This window comes from Arabidopsis lyrata, assembly GCF_000004255.2.
Source record: "Arabidopsis lyrata subsp. lyrata unplaced genomic scaffold ARALYscaffold_5, whole genome shotgun sequence".
In the NCBI taxonomy this organism is placed as follows: Eukaryota; Viridiplantae; Streptophyta; class Magnoliopsida; order Brassicales; family Brassicaceae; genus Arabidopsis; species Arabidopsis lyrata.
Window position 1 is genome coordinate 14,799,295 of NW_003302551.1, and position 15,454 is coordinate 14,814,748.

At 33.9% G+C, this 15,454-nt stretch overlaps 6 protein-coding genes across 6 annotated transcripts; 5 read left to right on the plus strand and 1 right to left on the minus strand.

Moving 5' to 3' along the window:
- Positions 1–3,668: 3,668 nt before the first annotated feature.
- LOC9313776 lies at positions 3,669–4,289 on the plus strand. Its single transcript, XM_021026954.1, has one exon. The coding sequence runs from the start codon at positions 3,699–3,701 to the stop codon at positions 4,236–4,238; it is 540 nt and encodes a 179-aa protein (XP_020882613.1). The 5' UTR covers positions 3,669–3,698; the 3' UTR covers positions 4,239–4,289.
- A 1,471-nt stretch (positions 4,290–5,760) lies between these two features.
- Positions 5,761–7,547, plus strand: LOC9312066 (F-box/kelch-repeat protein At5g51250). Its single transcript, XM_002875952.2, has one exon. The coding sequence runs from the start codon at positions 6,047–6,049 to the stop codon at positions 7,325–7,327; it is 1,281 nt and encodes a 426-aa protein (XP_002875998.2). The 5' UTR covers positions 5,761–6,046; the 3' UTR covers positions 7,328–7,547.
- LOC9312067 lies at positions 7,528–9,963 on the plus strand. The gene is made up of 9 exons (XM_021026125.1): positions 7,528–7,676; positions 7,842–8,040; positions 8,129–8,295; positions 8,364–8,509; positions 8,591–8,653; positions 8,732–8,824; positions 8,910–9,071; positions 9,162–9,342; positions 9,453–9,963. The coding sequence occupies exons 1-9, from the start codon at positions 7,568–7,570 to the stop codon at positions 9,731–9,733; spliced, it is 1,401 nt and encodes a 466-aa protein (XP_020881784.1). The 5' UTR covers positions 7,528–7,567; the 3' UTR covers positions 9,734–9,963.
- Positions 9,964–10,881: 918 nt separating this feature from the next.
- LOC9312068 (cysteine-rich and transmembrane domain-containing protein A) lies at positions 10,882–11,935 on the plus strand. Its single transcript, XM_021026126.1, has 3 exons — positions 10,882–11,098; positions 11,178–11,418; positions 11,569–11,935. Exons 1-3 carry the CDS (start codon positions 11,050–11,052, stop codon positions 11,612–11,614), a joined length of 336 nt encoding a protein of 111 aa, XP_020881785.1. The 5' UTR covers positions 10,882–11,049; the 3' UTR covers positions 11,615–11,935.
- Positions 11,936–12,267: 332 nt separating this feature from the next.
- On the plus strand, positions 12,268–14,227 carry LOC9312069 (telomere repeat-binding factor 3). Its single transcript, XM_021025606.1, has 6 exons — positions 12,268–12,399; positions 12,597–12,824; positions 12,901–13,115; positions 13,262–13,346; positions 13,454–13,537; positions 13,642–14,227. Exons 2-6 carry the CDS (start codon positions 12,675–12,677, stop codon positions 13,966–13,968), a joined length of 861 nt encoding a protein of 286 aa, XP_020881265.1. The 5' UTR covers positions 12,268–12,399; positions 12,597–12,674; the 3' UTR covers positions 13,969–14,227.
- Positions 14,228–14,241: 14 nt separating this feature from the next.
- Positions 14,242–15,415, minus strand: LOC9312070 (ADP-ribosylation factor-like protein 8a). The gene is made up of 5 exons (XM_021025608.1): positions 15,266–15,415; positions 15,149–15,181; positions 14,926–15,050; positions 14,727–14,894; positions 14,242–14,625 (listed from the first exon to the last, which is right to left on the minus strand). The coding sequence occupies exons 1-5, from the start codon at positions 15,326–15,328 to the stop codon at positions 14,508–14,510; spliced, it is 507 nt and encodes a 168-aa protein (XP_020881267.1). The 5' UTR covers positions 15,329–15,415; the 3' UTR covers positions 14,242–14,507.
- Positions 15,416–15,454: the final 39 nt, after the last annotated feature.

Consider the following 15,454-nt stretch of genomic DNA (forward strand, 5'->3'; position numbering starts at 1 on the left):
CATGGCCACATATCACCGGAGTGGAGATGATTTCAAATTCGGAGCTTCTCTTCGCATATAAAATCATACATATGGTCTCTTTGTTTCGGGTTCCCTCTACAATAATTAGTACATATTTCAAAACTGAGCTACAAAAGAGCACATTGGATTTTGGTAAACATCAAGATTGCTTCCTACCTTCCAAGAAACATGATAGACTAATTCACATCCAAGACCAAACATTAGCCACATAAAGCCTGAATCAAATTAAACGATCTTAGGATGCTCTTCATAATCCGTAAGTTAAAGAGACTTGCATTAATATTGCAAATTAGACTCTAGAGGTCCACAATGGTTAATCATAGTGTATCAAAGACGACGAATAAAGCATGAATTAGAATATCAGCAGAGGAAGCACACAAATATTCAATAAACGTAATCAATCACTGAGAATAGCATGGACCCAACTTTTGAAAGATTCATAAAAAAAGAAGATTTTTCCTATGCAACAATATTCAAACAATGAGAAGATCAATGATTGATGACTAACCATACAACCGAAGCAAAGCCATAAACAGAAACGAAAGTACTAAAGAGCCACAACAGCAGTGATACGACATTTGTTTCCTCGCACTGGAAACAATGACGTGCTTCCATAAATCCAATCTAGTTTTTATGGAAAACAAACCTGCATTCATAATAAACACTACTATTAATTATTATTTTTTAAGCAAGAATTAAATGGCAGTATAAAAAATTCAATGGTTAGTGCCGAAAAAAAAAGCAAGGATTAGTTATGATATCAAATCAAAATTTAAATATCAAGCAAGGTATTTACATAAAATTAAGGCAGTGGAGGATCTAAGAACTTTTTATATGACAATATCTACAACTAAACAAAGAAAATTTATATATTTTTAAAACAGAATCATTATTTGTTTTTTGGTAAGATTAAAACCGAATCATTATCATATTAGTAAAATTATCATTTATTTATTATTATCCACGTTAATTTAAAAGTTTAAGAGAATATCTGCTTTTTTCTCATAAAATGATGAAATAATAACATAACTCTTTTAGATTTATAACTATATTTGACATTATCATATTAAATCTATTAAGATAAATATATTTCTTTTTGAAAAATATAAATAAAATGATAATATAAATATTATAGATTTACAATTATATTATTATCCATGTCAAAATTTTAAAACATTTTACTTTTTTCTCACATAGGAAGATAGAACAATAACGTAACAGTTTATGATTTACAACATAAAAATAATATCAGAATTGGAACGCCAAATCATAATCAACACAATTAACACAACTCTAATGGGAAATTAGAGTTATCTTGTGATTAAAATACTAAACAAACAAAACTAACCGAAACAAAACAAAAGTCTTCCTTTCAAAATCATTAACGTGACGGATTGCTGACTGATTAAGTTGAAGTTTTAGGCATTTAAAGATCTAGAAAGATGATTAAGGTTAAACATTTTTATTTATTTTAAACAACGTTTGAATGTTGACAAAAAAAGAAGAAGAGAGTGTTGGGACCATCGGGAGAGACAACGTTGAGCAGCTGCGAAAGAAGCCAACGTTGTCTATTATGTTCCTCACAGTGTTTGATTTGACTTTTGATGACATTACACTCCTGTCCACTTGTTGTCTCGAAAGTTCATACAATGGAAAATTATTAAACAAAACAATTTACTTTTATGTATAAATCCTAGGGAAGAACCGATCAAGCTAAGATCAATGGTTGTGGTTTTAGTACCGTATACTTCTCAAATATACCCGTTGAATAACGGAAATCCGCAAGACGGGGAGGAGACGAAGTCAACCTAGCTGGCAAAGGAGCTAACCCAGCTCCTTTGGTCTTATTTATGGTCATATGTATTTAGCAAAATATGGTATACAAACCGAACCAATCAACAACAAAACCTGATTTTAAATTGTTGTATATTTCTCAAAAGTCAAAACCCATAATAACCAATGGAACAGAAGAAGCTAATGCAGAGCATACTTACGCTTGGAGTAAAGAGTGATGCAAGCTTCCATTGGCACACCCGAAAACGCATCAGAGCATGGAAAGAAACCTAAAAACCAATAAATTAAACAATAATTAAATCTTAGTGCATGGAAAACGAATCCTATACATACCAAAGTCCGAATCTCAGTGCCTTAGAATGACCTCGATACCAAAAACTTTAAGTTACTACTTCCATATATGTAATATTTTAGTTTGGGGAGAGAGATTGGCAACGAAGAGTAATTCCTGAATTTAACAGCCAAGTTTGTTATCCCTAATCTAAAGAGAGGAATACTTAAATTGTATTAACGACAAAAATTAGCCTCCTCTGAAAATTCATCCCTGAAATAAGTCATCTTTCTGACTTTGTGGCAACTGTGTTATCAACAGTTGAGTGTTTCTTTTGAAAAAAGACATATTTGAAAATAATAAGAACATGTACCTCAACAAAATCGGGAGGTACCTCATCTTTTTACAACAAAAAGAAACATACCAAACCATCGATGATTACCTTCTCAAAAGTTGAAACCAAACTTTTTGATTATAAAAATTGATTAGTGGTGAAAATAGTGAAACCATAAATACAAAAAAAAATAATCAAATTTGTACATATAAACTATAAGATCACCTGTTTATTCATTGAATTAGGTCCAAATTTTCCATACACCAGTTCACATCGTCCCCTCCATACATCCACCCTACAATAAAAAAGAAAAATTAAAATTAGGTAGAAGCAAAAAAAAGTTTGAAAAAAAAGAACAAAAAAAAACAAGGGTTAGTTATGATCTGAAATTGAATACCATGAGCAAGGTATTTATATTGAATAGGAGGCGGTGCATGATTTAGGGTTTCTAAATTTTTCGACGATAAATACAAAAAAAGAAAAGAAAATTTACATATTTTAATAAGCAAATCACTATCATAATCATAAATATTTGTAAAACTGCCATTTATTCATTGTTATCCATGATTATTTAAAATAATATTTAATTTTTTCCGTAAAAATATGGAATAATAACAACTATTTTAGATTTACTACTATATCTGATACTATCTTATAAAATATATTAAAATTTAAGGGAAAATTTCTTTCTGTTTCAAAAATAAGGCGGAACAATAATATAATTTTTGATTTACAATAGATAGACATGCATGGTATCCATATGCGTCATGTCACGCTGATCCATATTTTTTTCCAAAACTCGATCTAATTGCTATTATGTGCAAAAAGAAACATACCAAACCATCGATGATTACCTTCTCAAAAGTTGAAACCAAACTTTTTGATTATAAAAATTGATTAGTGGTGAAAATAGTGAAACCATAAATACAAAAAAAAATAATCAAATTTGTACATATAAACTATAAGATCACCTGTTTTTTTTTTTTTGGTTAATTATCATGTTAATTGTTTCCAAAATTATTTTTTCCTGGTTAATTCCAAAATTCAATTTAATTTTTCCAAAATTAATTAGATTTCATTAAGGATAATTAAGTAATTACGTAAAATTAATGACTCAACAAGAGCCGAGAGTCCGACACGTCAGCAAAAACACTTCTCAAATATTGTTATAGATTTCATTAAGGATAATTAAGTAATTACGTAAAATTAATGACTCAACAAGAGCCGAGAGTCCGACACGTCAGCAAAAACACTTCTCAAATATTATTATATATAGATATGTATATAACTTTGATTTGGATACTCTTTGAGAATCCAATAATGAAAGGGAAAGGCATAGAGAAAGACAACTGCTTCGTATGGTTGGTTAAGGCTCCTTTTCGTTTCTTGATCATGGCACGTGACGCCTATATACGTAGCATTACGTCATGCTCCCGCGCCGGAATCCTTACCGGTGGTGGATCCTCCGGTTTTGGTCAGCGCTCCGGAAACTTCCAAATATGTGATCCGCCTAGCACCGTCCTTCCCCGGAGCTTTACCTTGACGTCAACGGCACATGTTCAAGAGTTGGCAATGAGACAATCATTGTCGTTGGATCATCGGAGGAACTATAGATGCGTTGTTGTGATGGGAAGAATCGATGAGGAGATTTCTTGTGATGATGATGAGTTTCAAGAAGAAGACTCTTTTCTTGATTATGGTAAATGCGAGATTTTTACAAAAAAAAATAGAAAAACCATCGGTATGACCAAAAAATTAAGCCTTTTTTTTTTTTCATCAAATACCATTTATATTAAGAAATCGGAGAGTCTCCGCTAGGAAGAGCTAATTAGGAACCGATGTGCTTACATGGGAAAAAAGGCTACTACGAGCCCGAACTTTTTTAACTAAACAATCAGCTCGACTATTAAGCCTCTAGGAAACCTTCCTAGAGGCTTAATTAGATTTTTTTTTTTGGGTTTATTAGTTTGTTGCATTGTGCTGATTGAGAAATATGGATCTATCAGCGTACTCAATTTCAATATCATGAGTAACAGAAAAAAAAAAAAATCCGTTACAATAAAGATTATTTTTCTTTTAACCAAAACAACTTAACAAAATTATTACAAACATAAAATACAAATCCAAAATCACAAACACAAAAATAATAATTTAAAAAGTTTCTCAATTTAAACTTTCCCCTCGTATAAATAAAAAATAGACCTAAAAATAGATCTAAATAGGTACGCGATTCATCTAATCAATGCAGCTGAAACGTAAGAGCAGTTCCATTGGTAGTGTCTCCATGAGACATCTATATTAAAAATAAATCAAAAATAAATAAAAAATAATTTTTTAATCAAAAAAGCTGAGACACGTTTCTCATTTGAGAAACATTGAGACACCCTCTCTCTCATACACATGTCACTCTTTGATTGGTTTAACAATTTATTTTTAAATTCAATTACTCTAAGATTTATAATATCAATTAAATAGTTTATAGGTTATTATTTTTTATTTTTCTAAAATTCATAAAATAAAATAATCTATATATCAAGCTCCATTATACAAAATTTTAAATTATATGTTAATATTTTTAGTTAATAAAATACTATAATATTAGAAAATAAATCTGAGATGAATAATCTGATATTTTGTCAACATTTTGATAAATAATGTGTTATCTTTTGTCATTATTTACAAAATGTCTAATATAAGTAAAATCTATTTGATAAAATGATGTGTAATTTTAATCATATTTTTTACATGTAATTTTGTGTTTAATTTATATATCTTTATTATGGTTTTATATGTAGTCTAAAGTTTAATTTATGTTTAATTGTGATTTTAAAAATAATAGTCTCTTTAATATATTATTTATAATTAATAGTACTATTAATTAATGTTTTTAAAATTATTAATATTCATTATATGATTTATTTCTATAAAAAAAATAGAATTATTTAGTTTGAATGACTATATTTAAGATATAATTTGATATGTTTCAAAATATTATTGAAAAATTAAATTTAATATAAAAATATAAATATTATATTGATGAGACACCCATAGGAGTTTGACATTTTTTTTTACTTCATTCTAATTTGTAAATCGATTTATTGGCTTTTCAAGAACTTATTTTTTCACCTGTGAAGATGAGAACTCTGATTTTATATTCAAGTGAAAAGAAGGGTCAAATAATATGAAACAATATATAGTTAAGTGTGAACTAAACGGTGTGTTCTCTCTTCCCTTCTTACCTTTTTCTCTCTTCTCTCAAAGTCTCTGTTAGTTAGGTGAACCTTAATCTTATTTTCTCGTAGTTTCTTTTTAAAGGCGCAAAAAGATTTTTAAATAAATCATGGATTAAACCTGTTGTCTTTAGTATTCGTGTGTAGGAAGCAAACAACCCTAAGATTTTTATTACCTGCTTGAACAGATCATTGGCTTTGTTGTTGTACTCATTGATGGGCAATAGTATTATTACCCTAAGTAGTTTTGCTAGACCAAATTGTTGCTTTCTTGTTTTTAAGGGTTGGCGAAAATATCTAACTGAACCGACCGATCCAAACTAAACCAGGATTCATTTATCCGAACCCAAAATTATATGACATGCTCGCTAGGTTTATATATGCCGTCGAGTATATATGTCATGCCGTATAAGAGAAAGTCAGAAAACCAGTACGAAGAAGAAGGCGTCGCTGTCTCTGACACCGTCAATGTCACCGGAAAAGAAGAGGAAGAGAAATGTAACGATGAAAGAGAAGAAGATGATAAAGAAGAAGCTAAAGCCGTCGGTTACGCAGCAATCGATCCTAATTTCGTCACTTCCCGATGATTTGATATTGAGTTGTGTGGCACGGGTCTCAAGATTGTACTATCCGACTCTCTCTCTCGTCTCCAAGAGCTTTCGATCACTCCTGGCTTCACCGGAGCTTTACAAGGCTAGATCACTCTTGGGACGCACGGAGAGTTGTCTCTATGTTTGCTTAAGGTTGACACCTTTTAAAAGCAATAGCTGGTTCACCCTCTGCCGGAAACCTCATCAAACCCTAACCAGTAAGAAGAAAAAGAAGTCAAGTGGGTATGTTTTGGCAACAGTCCCAATCCCCCATTCTCCTCGTGCGCACTTGTCAGGTCTCGTGGCTGTTGGTTCTGATATCTACAACATTGGCGGATGCAGAAAAATCTACGAAACGCCGCCCTCCTCTAGCGTCTGGATTCTGGATTGCATGTCTCACACATGGCGCGAGGCTCCAAGCTTGCCGGTGGAGCCAATGAGACTTTCTGCTAGCGTCCTTGATGGAAAGATATATGTAGCAGGAAGTAAAGAGTCCTTGGAGAACTTGTTTGAGGTGTTTGACACAAAAACACAAACTTGGGATCCTGAGTCGTCTATCCCTTGCAGCAAGACAAAAGGCATCTTTTTATGGTCCAAAAGCACATGTATTGACGGAAAGCTCCACGTGGTGGCTGACAGGCATGGTGTGGTGAGTCCCATGGGTGCTGTGATTGCTTACAATTGCAAGGAAGGTAGATGGGACATGGTTGAACAAAACATGGAATGTTTTAAGTTTTCCAGTTCTCATTGCGAGATAGACAACGTCTTGTACTGTGTTCTTCACGGAGCGATAAAATGGTATGACACTAAGGTAAGATTGTGGAGCAGGTTGAAGGGTTTGGTAAAGCTACCTAAGTTCTCTCATGATGCTTGTATTAAATTGGCTGATTATGGTGGAAAGATAGCGGTTCTATGGGTCGATGAATCATCTTATAGTGGCGGCAAGAAGAATAAGATTTGGTGTGCGGAGATTGCGCTTGAAAGACGACAAAATTGTGAAATTTGGGGAGAAGTTGAGTGGTTTGGTCATGTGCTTACCGTACCTTCAACATGCGTTTTAGAGAAAGTTCTTGCTGTTACTGTTTGATCATGAATGAATGTGTCACAAAGCTTGACAGGATTATGCATTGTTTCACTTTCTAATCATTTTTATGTCATTTGTTTATTGTTAAGCTTATTTTGTGACTGCTTTTAATTTTAGGATGAATTTTTTTTTTTTTTTTAGGATGATTTATTTATATATGTGAGTGCTTCTCAATTAACAGTATAGATTAATCCATACGATTTCTTCATCCAAAAAAAAAAAACCAGAAACCCAGAAAAATCGATGAGTGACTCATCAGTCTTTGTCCGAAGCTCACATTTCATTGTCGTGATTCTCTTCCTCAACCTCTTGACTTTCTTCTCCGTTGTCTCCTCCGATGAACTTTTCGTCGGTAAGTTAGTGTCTGAATTGAATTAGACTTTTAGGGTTTTGTTCTAATTTGTCTGTGACTCGAATTTTTCAGTTTATAATCACCAAATTTCAAACCTTTTTAACAGAATTAGACAATTTTGATAGATTTATACCAAAAAGATTCAACTTTGTTGTTTATTGGCAGTTGTGGATGAAACTGGTTCACTACAAGTAACTCCAAGAACAGAGGTGATAGATTCTCTTGGTATAACATCGATATGTGAGAGATTACATATCCATGGATTACAAAGAAGAGTTAAGCACATTGATAGATATGCACACTCACTAAAGTTGACCCTTTTGAGTAATAATGCTTCCAACAGTATAGACGTTTGTTTCCACAGGTGAAATCTAGTAATCTGTGTATCTATATGTGTCAATCTTTAGGCTTGCATTTGGCTTAATTCCAAGTTTCCTTCTTGTTGGTTATAGGAATTCGTCGCGTGCAATTGGAATGTGTCCTCATGGTCAGTGGAAGAAAGTGTCCAAAGGGTTACCTTGGGTTGGGATGATGTCACCTTTTGACTCTAAGATTCTTGATATAAGAGCATTTGGTGGCTCGTCTAAAGTCATCACCTTGGAGCTGTCTGCTAAACAAGGTAGAGTGCTTGTCTTGTTTTGTGTTTTGCAATTCTAAAACTAAACAAAGTAGAGTTTGTCTTTGCAGAGTTTTTCATGTACCGGATTGTGTTTTTAATTATGGGGATAGTGTTACTGAGTTTGGCTTCTAGACTTAGCAAATCAGTAGTGTTTTACCATATTGGTGCAATGTCTATTGGGATTATCATTCTTTTAACTCTTATCATTAATCAGGTAAAAGATTTCTAACATCAAAAGCTTTTGCTTATAGTTCATGGTTTCTCTCTGGTTAACGCGATAAACGATTGTGAACAGGGGATAAAGCGTCTCCCAACCGGAGGGAAGAGTCGGTTTGAGTTATTTCTCTACTCGTCTATGGTGAGAGTTGTCTCCTTTTTGACTTCTTTTGTTGTTTTTATCGAACATGTACTAAACAAAGCCTTTTTGTCTTCTCAGATTGGTGTGGGAGGTTACTTTCTTCAATACATTCGCGGTTTAATTCAAGATCTGCTAATGCAGATAGGAATCAGTGAAGATTTGTATATCCCTGTATGTAAGTTTTGATACTTGTTGTGATGTCACATATGCATATTCTGGTTTGATGAATCTTAAACGGCTTATGTAAAATTTGCAGCTGGCGATTATTTTGGTTGTGTTTGCAATTATGTTGGGAGCATGGTCAGGATTTTGGACTGTAAAGAAATTTGTTGCGACTAAAGATGGTTCTATTGACATTGGTACAACAATCTTTGTCTCTTGGTCCATCCGAGCTTTTGCTGTGGCTCTGATCCTTCAGGTACTTTTCTCTGCTTTTGCTTTTGATTCATCTTTGATTATAGCCAAACCTTTTGGGGGATTGAAGTCATGATTTTGTGTAAATTAACAGAGCTCTGTAGATCCATTGCTTGCTGGAGGAGCTTTGATTACTGGAATTCTCATCTCATCGATTCTAATGAGTATCAGCAGAAAGCTGTTAGCTCAAAGAATCTATGAGCAAGATGATGAAACTGAGTGTTGTAGCCCCGGCTTAATCCATGCTACTTCGTTTGCTTCTCCTCTTCCTAGAGGTTTTGTTTTTCTTTTTGTGTCTCTAGGGGTTTGTTTTATTTGATACTAATCCCTTTATCTTGTAATGTTCTTGAAGAACCGGTTTTTCTTCTGTAAATGGTTTATGCAGGTTCCAAGAAGATATCTAGGACAGTACCACTGTCTGATTCAGATATATTCCCTTCTTCATTCCACAAAACACCAGAAGGGAGAAGAAAGCTCACGAAGGAAGAGTTGGAAAAGTTCACTAAAGAGAGCACAGAAAAGGCAATGAAGGAATTGGTTTCTTCACCCGGTTTCAGCGAATGGACGGTGAAAAATGCTACAAGAATTAATGTAAATCCCTTAAAGAAATCGTCCAGTAAGTTGACTTGTACGATTAAGCGACGGAGATGGTTCCCCTGGTTCTGAAAACCAAGCAGCCAGGGAAACTTTTTGAACCAGTCGGTGAGTGTAGACTCTTGTAACTTTTTAGGGCACAATTGTTGTAATAACCCTACTTGTTTCTTCTTAGGTTGGTTGTGTACGAAGCAACAAACATCGCTTCTATATTTCTTGTGGGAAAAAAATCTCATTGATGAATGATTTGTACAACTCTTTTTCGTTTTTGGTCCTGAAATCAACAAAATATTAACTTTTTACAAGATGTCTTTGGCAAAAAATGATCTTGATCAATTAAGATAATACTTTTTCCATGTGTACAAGACTACAAGTTATCTATGATTTGAAACTCAATGTAGATTAGTATTTTCATTTGAATAATGGAAGAAGATGGATGATATAATAGAGGGGTAATATTTCTTTTCTTCAACTATAGTAGGAGAGTGTAGAGATTTTTGTAACTTTGCAAGGGTACAAATGTTGTAATAATCAATAGATATTAATTGTTTTATCTTAGGTTGCTTCTGAATAAAGCAACAAGCCTTGCTTTATATAGTTATATGTAATGTTGTGGAAAAGAACCATGATTTTTATTAATGTATCGTAAAATCAACAAAGCCGAAAAGTTGAGGGATTTTTTTAGTCACCAAAATATAACCTTTGACATAAATTGATCTTGACCAATAAAGATTATACGTTTCCATGTGTGTGTAGTCATTAATGATGTGAAACTCAATACTCCCTCCGTTTCGTTTTAGTTGTCGTTTAAGGTTTTTTCACACAAATTAAGAAAAACATTAAATTTTCTATTTTACCCTTTATTAATATATTATATAAAAAATTCTATTGGCCACAACATTAAAACAATAGAGATAATACTAGAATCTTTACCAAACATTTGCATTGAAAACCTAAAACGACAACTAAAACGAAACAAAATTTAAATCCTAAAACGACAACTAAAACGAAACGGAGGGAGTATAAATTAGTATTTAATTATTTATTTGAACTTTGAAGTATGGGCGATGATGGATATGATATAATAGAGTAAAGTTTGTCAATGGGTGAAATTTCTATAGCAATTTAATTTGAATGATTCCACAAATATGAGTTGGTGGTCATCTATCACTTGTATTTTTTTTAGTTATTAGTTATATTAAAAAATCATTAAGATCTAAGATTAGTCCTTGGAGAGAACATGTCTTTTGTCTCCTAAACCTCCTTTATTATTCATCATCATTATCACTAATCCTATTATTATTCGATTCACAGCGAAGAAAAAGAAGCAAGAGGGTTCGTTATAAAGAAAGAAATAAACCTCAGATAAGAGCATAACAGAGAAAAAGATGTCTTATCAAGACCAACATCATCCCGTCGGTGCTCCTCCTCCTCAAGGTAATTCCCAATTTCTTTTCAAAATTTTTTGGGTATTTTTGTTTCTTGTTTCTTAAGTTTTGATGTTGTTGTTTGACAGGGTATCCTCCTAAGGAAGGATATCCTCCGGCTGGATATCCACCGCAAGGATATCCTCCAGCAGGTTATCCCCCACCACCGCAAGGATACGGTCAAGGATATCCAGCGCAAGGCTATCCTCCACCGCAATATCCTCAAGGTCCTCCACCACAGTATCCTTATCAAGGTCCTCCACCGCCGCATTATGGTCAGGCTCCACCTAAGAAGAAGAAAGACAAGGATTCAGGCTTCATGGAAGGATGGTGTGTTGACCCAATATGACAATATCCCTCTATGATCTCTCTTTTTTTACATGCATTTTTCTAAATGATACATTTTTTGTTCATTAGTTATAAGTTTTGGTATGAAGTGTATATGTTTAGTACTTATAAATATGTGTATTTGTATTACAGTTTGGCTATGCTCTGCTGTTGCTGTCTCTTGGAAGCTTGCTTTTGATTGAAGGATGAGCTGATATTTGCCGTTGACCGTCTTGAAGATGCCATTGTTGTATTTTGTCAAAATGTTTAAAAGACGTGTTTGATCAACATTTTAGATCTCTTCTTCTGGTTGGTTATGTGTGTCCTGTCCACGTTTTGGGTTTGTTTATCTTCTTTATTTTTATTCTTTATTATGAATCCGAATTTGACTTGAGAGATCTTTGTCTATTTTTATTGAGGGTAATGTACATGTACCCATCTTTTGTATATGTAAAAAATGTGTTGTCACTTTTGTATAAAAGCCATTCATTTTCTTTTCAGTAGATGAGAATTAGCATAAGCAATCAAACTTATATGAATTTATCCTTACGGTCCAGTAAGTTGAAAATATTTACATATTTGTCTCAAACTTTTATATGCCACATCCACCATTCATTGTCGGTTTGTCAATGTACAATTTTATAAGATTACTATTAATTAAATCATATATATAATCTTAATCTTCATCTCGCAATAGTTAATATAATTTCATAAATTAATCCCTAAAGGTAAAAAAATCAAATGGGTGTGTTTTTGTAATTAAATAAAGTAAAAGATGAATTTGTAAATTGAAGGATAATAAAAGGGCTCCTAAGTCAAGCACCCCAAAATCGATACATCATCAACCTTCGTAGCTCTGCTAAATCGAAAAAAAATAAAAGGTCAAGTTTTTGTGTCTTCTTCCTTTGTCTCTGCGACAAGATTCAAAATTTGATCCATGACACTCTCCATAGCTTCCTCTCTCATTCTCTTCAGCGTTATCAGGCATGTCTTCTTCTTCTCCTAGCTAATTTCCATGATCGAAAAAGCTTTAATCTTTTCTCATGCTGAGGATGATTTTGCTTGTCTTCGTAATCTCTCGCATTTCTATTGAATTTCTAATGCAATTAACAAGATTTCATTCTCTTACCGTCTCATTTGTTTTCACGATTATAAAGTTTTGATCTTTGTGATGTTTACAGAGAATTGAAGTCGAGACATTAGAAGTTTTGTTGTTGTGTTTCTGGAGAAGTTTTGAATTTTGTGATAAAATTGTGTCAATGGGAGCTCCAAAGCAGAAGTGGACACCAGAAGAAGAAACAGCTCTTAAAGCTGGAGTACTTAAACATGGAACTGGAAAATGGCGTACCATTCTCTCAGATCCTGAGTATAGCTCAATTTTGAAGTCTCGTTCCAATGTGGATCTCAAGGTAAAATGATCAACAATTTGAAATAGAAGAGAGAGAGACTATATAAAGAGTGAGAAACTTACATTGTTGTCTACAGGACAAATGGAGAAATATAAGTGTAACAGCTTTATGGGGATCTAGGAAGAAGGCTAAGCTTGCTCTTAAAAGAACTCCTTCGTCGGGTTCTAGGCAAGACGATAACGCTACAGCTATTACCATTGTCTCTTTAGCTAATGGTGATGGAGGAGGACAACAGATTTATGCACCATCTCCTCCTGCAGGTTCTTGTGAACCACCAAGACCTTCTACAAGGTTTGGTCTCTCTTCTTGTATTTGTATGAATTCTTGATGCTGTGAATGTGGTATATGGGAATAGTGAGGAATATAATGAAGCATAGAGGCTTGTTTTAGCTTAAGTTTGTTAAAGATAGATCTGAGATGTAATGTGTTTGTTGTAGTGTGGATAAGATTATATTGGAGGCCATTACCAACTTGAAGAGACCGTTTGGTCCTGACGGAAAGTCGATCTTGATGTATATAGAGGTACAATGATGTTTTCCTTCTGTGTTTATTCGTTGTGTCTGCATATAATTATGCATTGCTGCATCTATATAGATCATCAAGGTCTTAGTGTTGCTGTAAATTTTCAGGAGAATTTCAAGATGCAACCAGATATGAAACGGCTTGTGACTTCAAGACTTAAGTATTTGACAAATGTTGGAACATTAGTTAAGGTAAGTAAAAGAAGAGACACTTTGATCGAAATTTACGCTTGCAAATATCACATATTTATCACTGGCTTAACATTGGTTTTCTTGCGTTTGTTCTCACCTTTCAGAAAAAGCACAAATACAGGATTTCTCCGAATTATATGGCTGAAGGAGCAAGACAAAGGTCTCCTCAACTCTTGTTGGAAGGAAACAAGGAAAATACTCCGAAACCCAAGGAGAATGGCGTCAAAAATCTTATGATAATGGGTATGACAGAAAAAGAAGCTGCTGCAGCCGCTGCAAGAGCCGTGGCAGAAGCAGAATGTGCAATCTCAGAAGCTGAAGAAGCAGCAAGAGACGCAGATGAAGCAGAAGCCAAAGCTGAAGCTGCCCATATTTTTGCAAAAGCAGCGATGAAATCTTTGAAGTACAGGATGCATAGCCAAACTCGGTAAGAATTAAGAAAACTCGTTGATGTTGTATCGGTTGATATTATCATTTCGATATATCTTCATGTTATCTTCATCTAAAGCAATATTTTACAATCGCTGCAGTGTTTTTGTTCAGTAACAGTGTCTTCTAACTCAGATAATCATGTAAAACCTATTCCTTTTCTTGTTTCTGTTGATCTGGTTTTGTTAGTAACTTTTTAGGTTTTCCTGCGACTGACTTTGAAACTGGTTTGAAGAGATATAAATAAAGCCTTTGATTGTACACAGAGCTTAAAGCCCTTTCCTTGGAATTTTAGAAGTTGAAAGTTGAGCGAGCTACTTATGTTTTTGTGTGTTTCTAAATTTGCAAAGCCTTAATAGAAAACAACCCACATCTAATACACAAAAGACAAGACCAGACCAGACCAGCAGCAGAGACAGCTGGAAAACAAAGACAAACTCTTGTTTCACACGAAAGTTGTCTTCAATAATACAATCATCATCAGCATCAACCAGACAACATTGGAAGACTAAGAAGAGAGAATATATGTTCTTGGTGAAGTTTAGTTCTTTGATTTTGAGTGGTTTACGACCCAATCAATGACCTGATCAATGGTGGTAGGGTTCTTGCAGGATATCATGAAACAGCAGACTTCTCTATCTGTAAGCGAACTAAGCCCCCTGCAACAAAAACAATGCAAGAAACATAATCAGATCGAGCTAAATGAGAAATATGCCTTTTGTGCTATTCTTGGAGTGTTAAGATGAAGAAATAGCTGTACATTTCTTCTGTCAAGGCTTCTTTGGACAGAGCTCCAGGTTTGTCAATCTTGTTCCCAAGAACCATAAGAGGGATACCGTTAAGCGAAGTCTTGCTCAACAAATCATGGAGTTCACTTCTCGAGACACTTAAGTTGTCAGGATCTGATTGTGAATAAGCCGAGCAATAAAGATAACAAAGAAACCTGAGTCTAAGATCTTTACACAATCACAGAAACAGCGCGACAGTAACGTACCCACATGAAGCGGAATCTTGGTTGACCACCAAGATCCCATAGCCTGATTGCAACATTTTCTTTTGTCACTTTCCTCATGTTAAACCCGACCTGATAAAACTACAAAGACGAAATCTCTTCATGTGTTCGTAAAAAACAGGTTTTGGATCGAAAGCCGTATTTTGTAAAAGATGCAGTGTAACACTTACCGTAGGAATCATGTCTTCACTGTATTCATCAGTCTAAACAAGTAAATATCAGATTCTCCAACCACCAACAACTAACATGTTAAGAAAATATAAAAGGAAAATCATTACTATACTTACTGCAACAACATTTACAAGTGATGTCTTTCCTGCATTTTGAAGTCCTATCAAAGAAATCTCCATTTCTTTGCTTGAAGAAGAGGCTGCAAAATCATATCGATTGAAACAAACAAATGAATAAGTCTCCTCAAAGAGAAGAAGAGGGAGAGCACTAAGTTTTGTTTTTACAGACGATATAAATCAAATTAT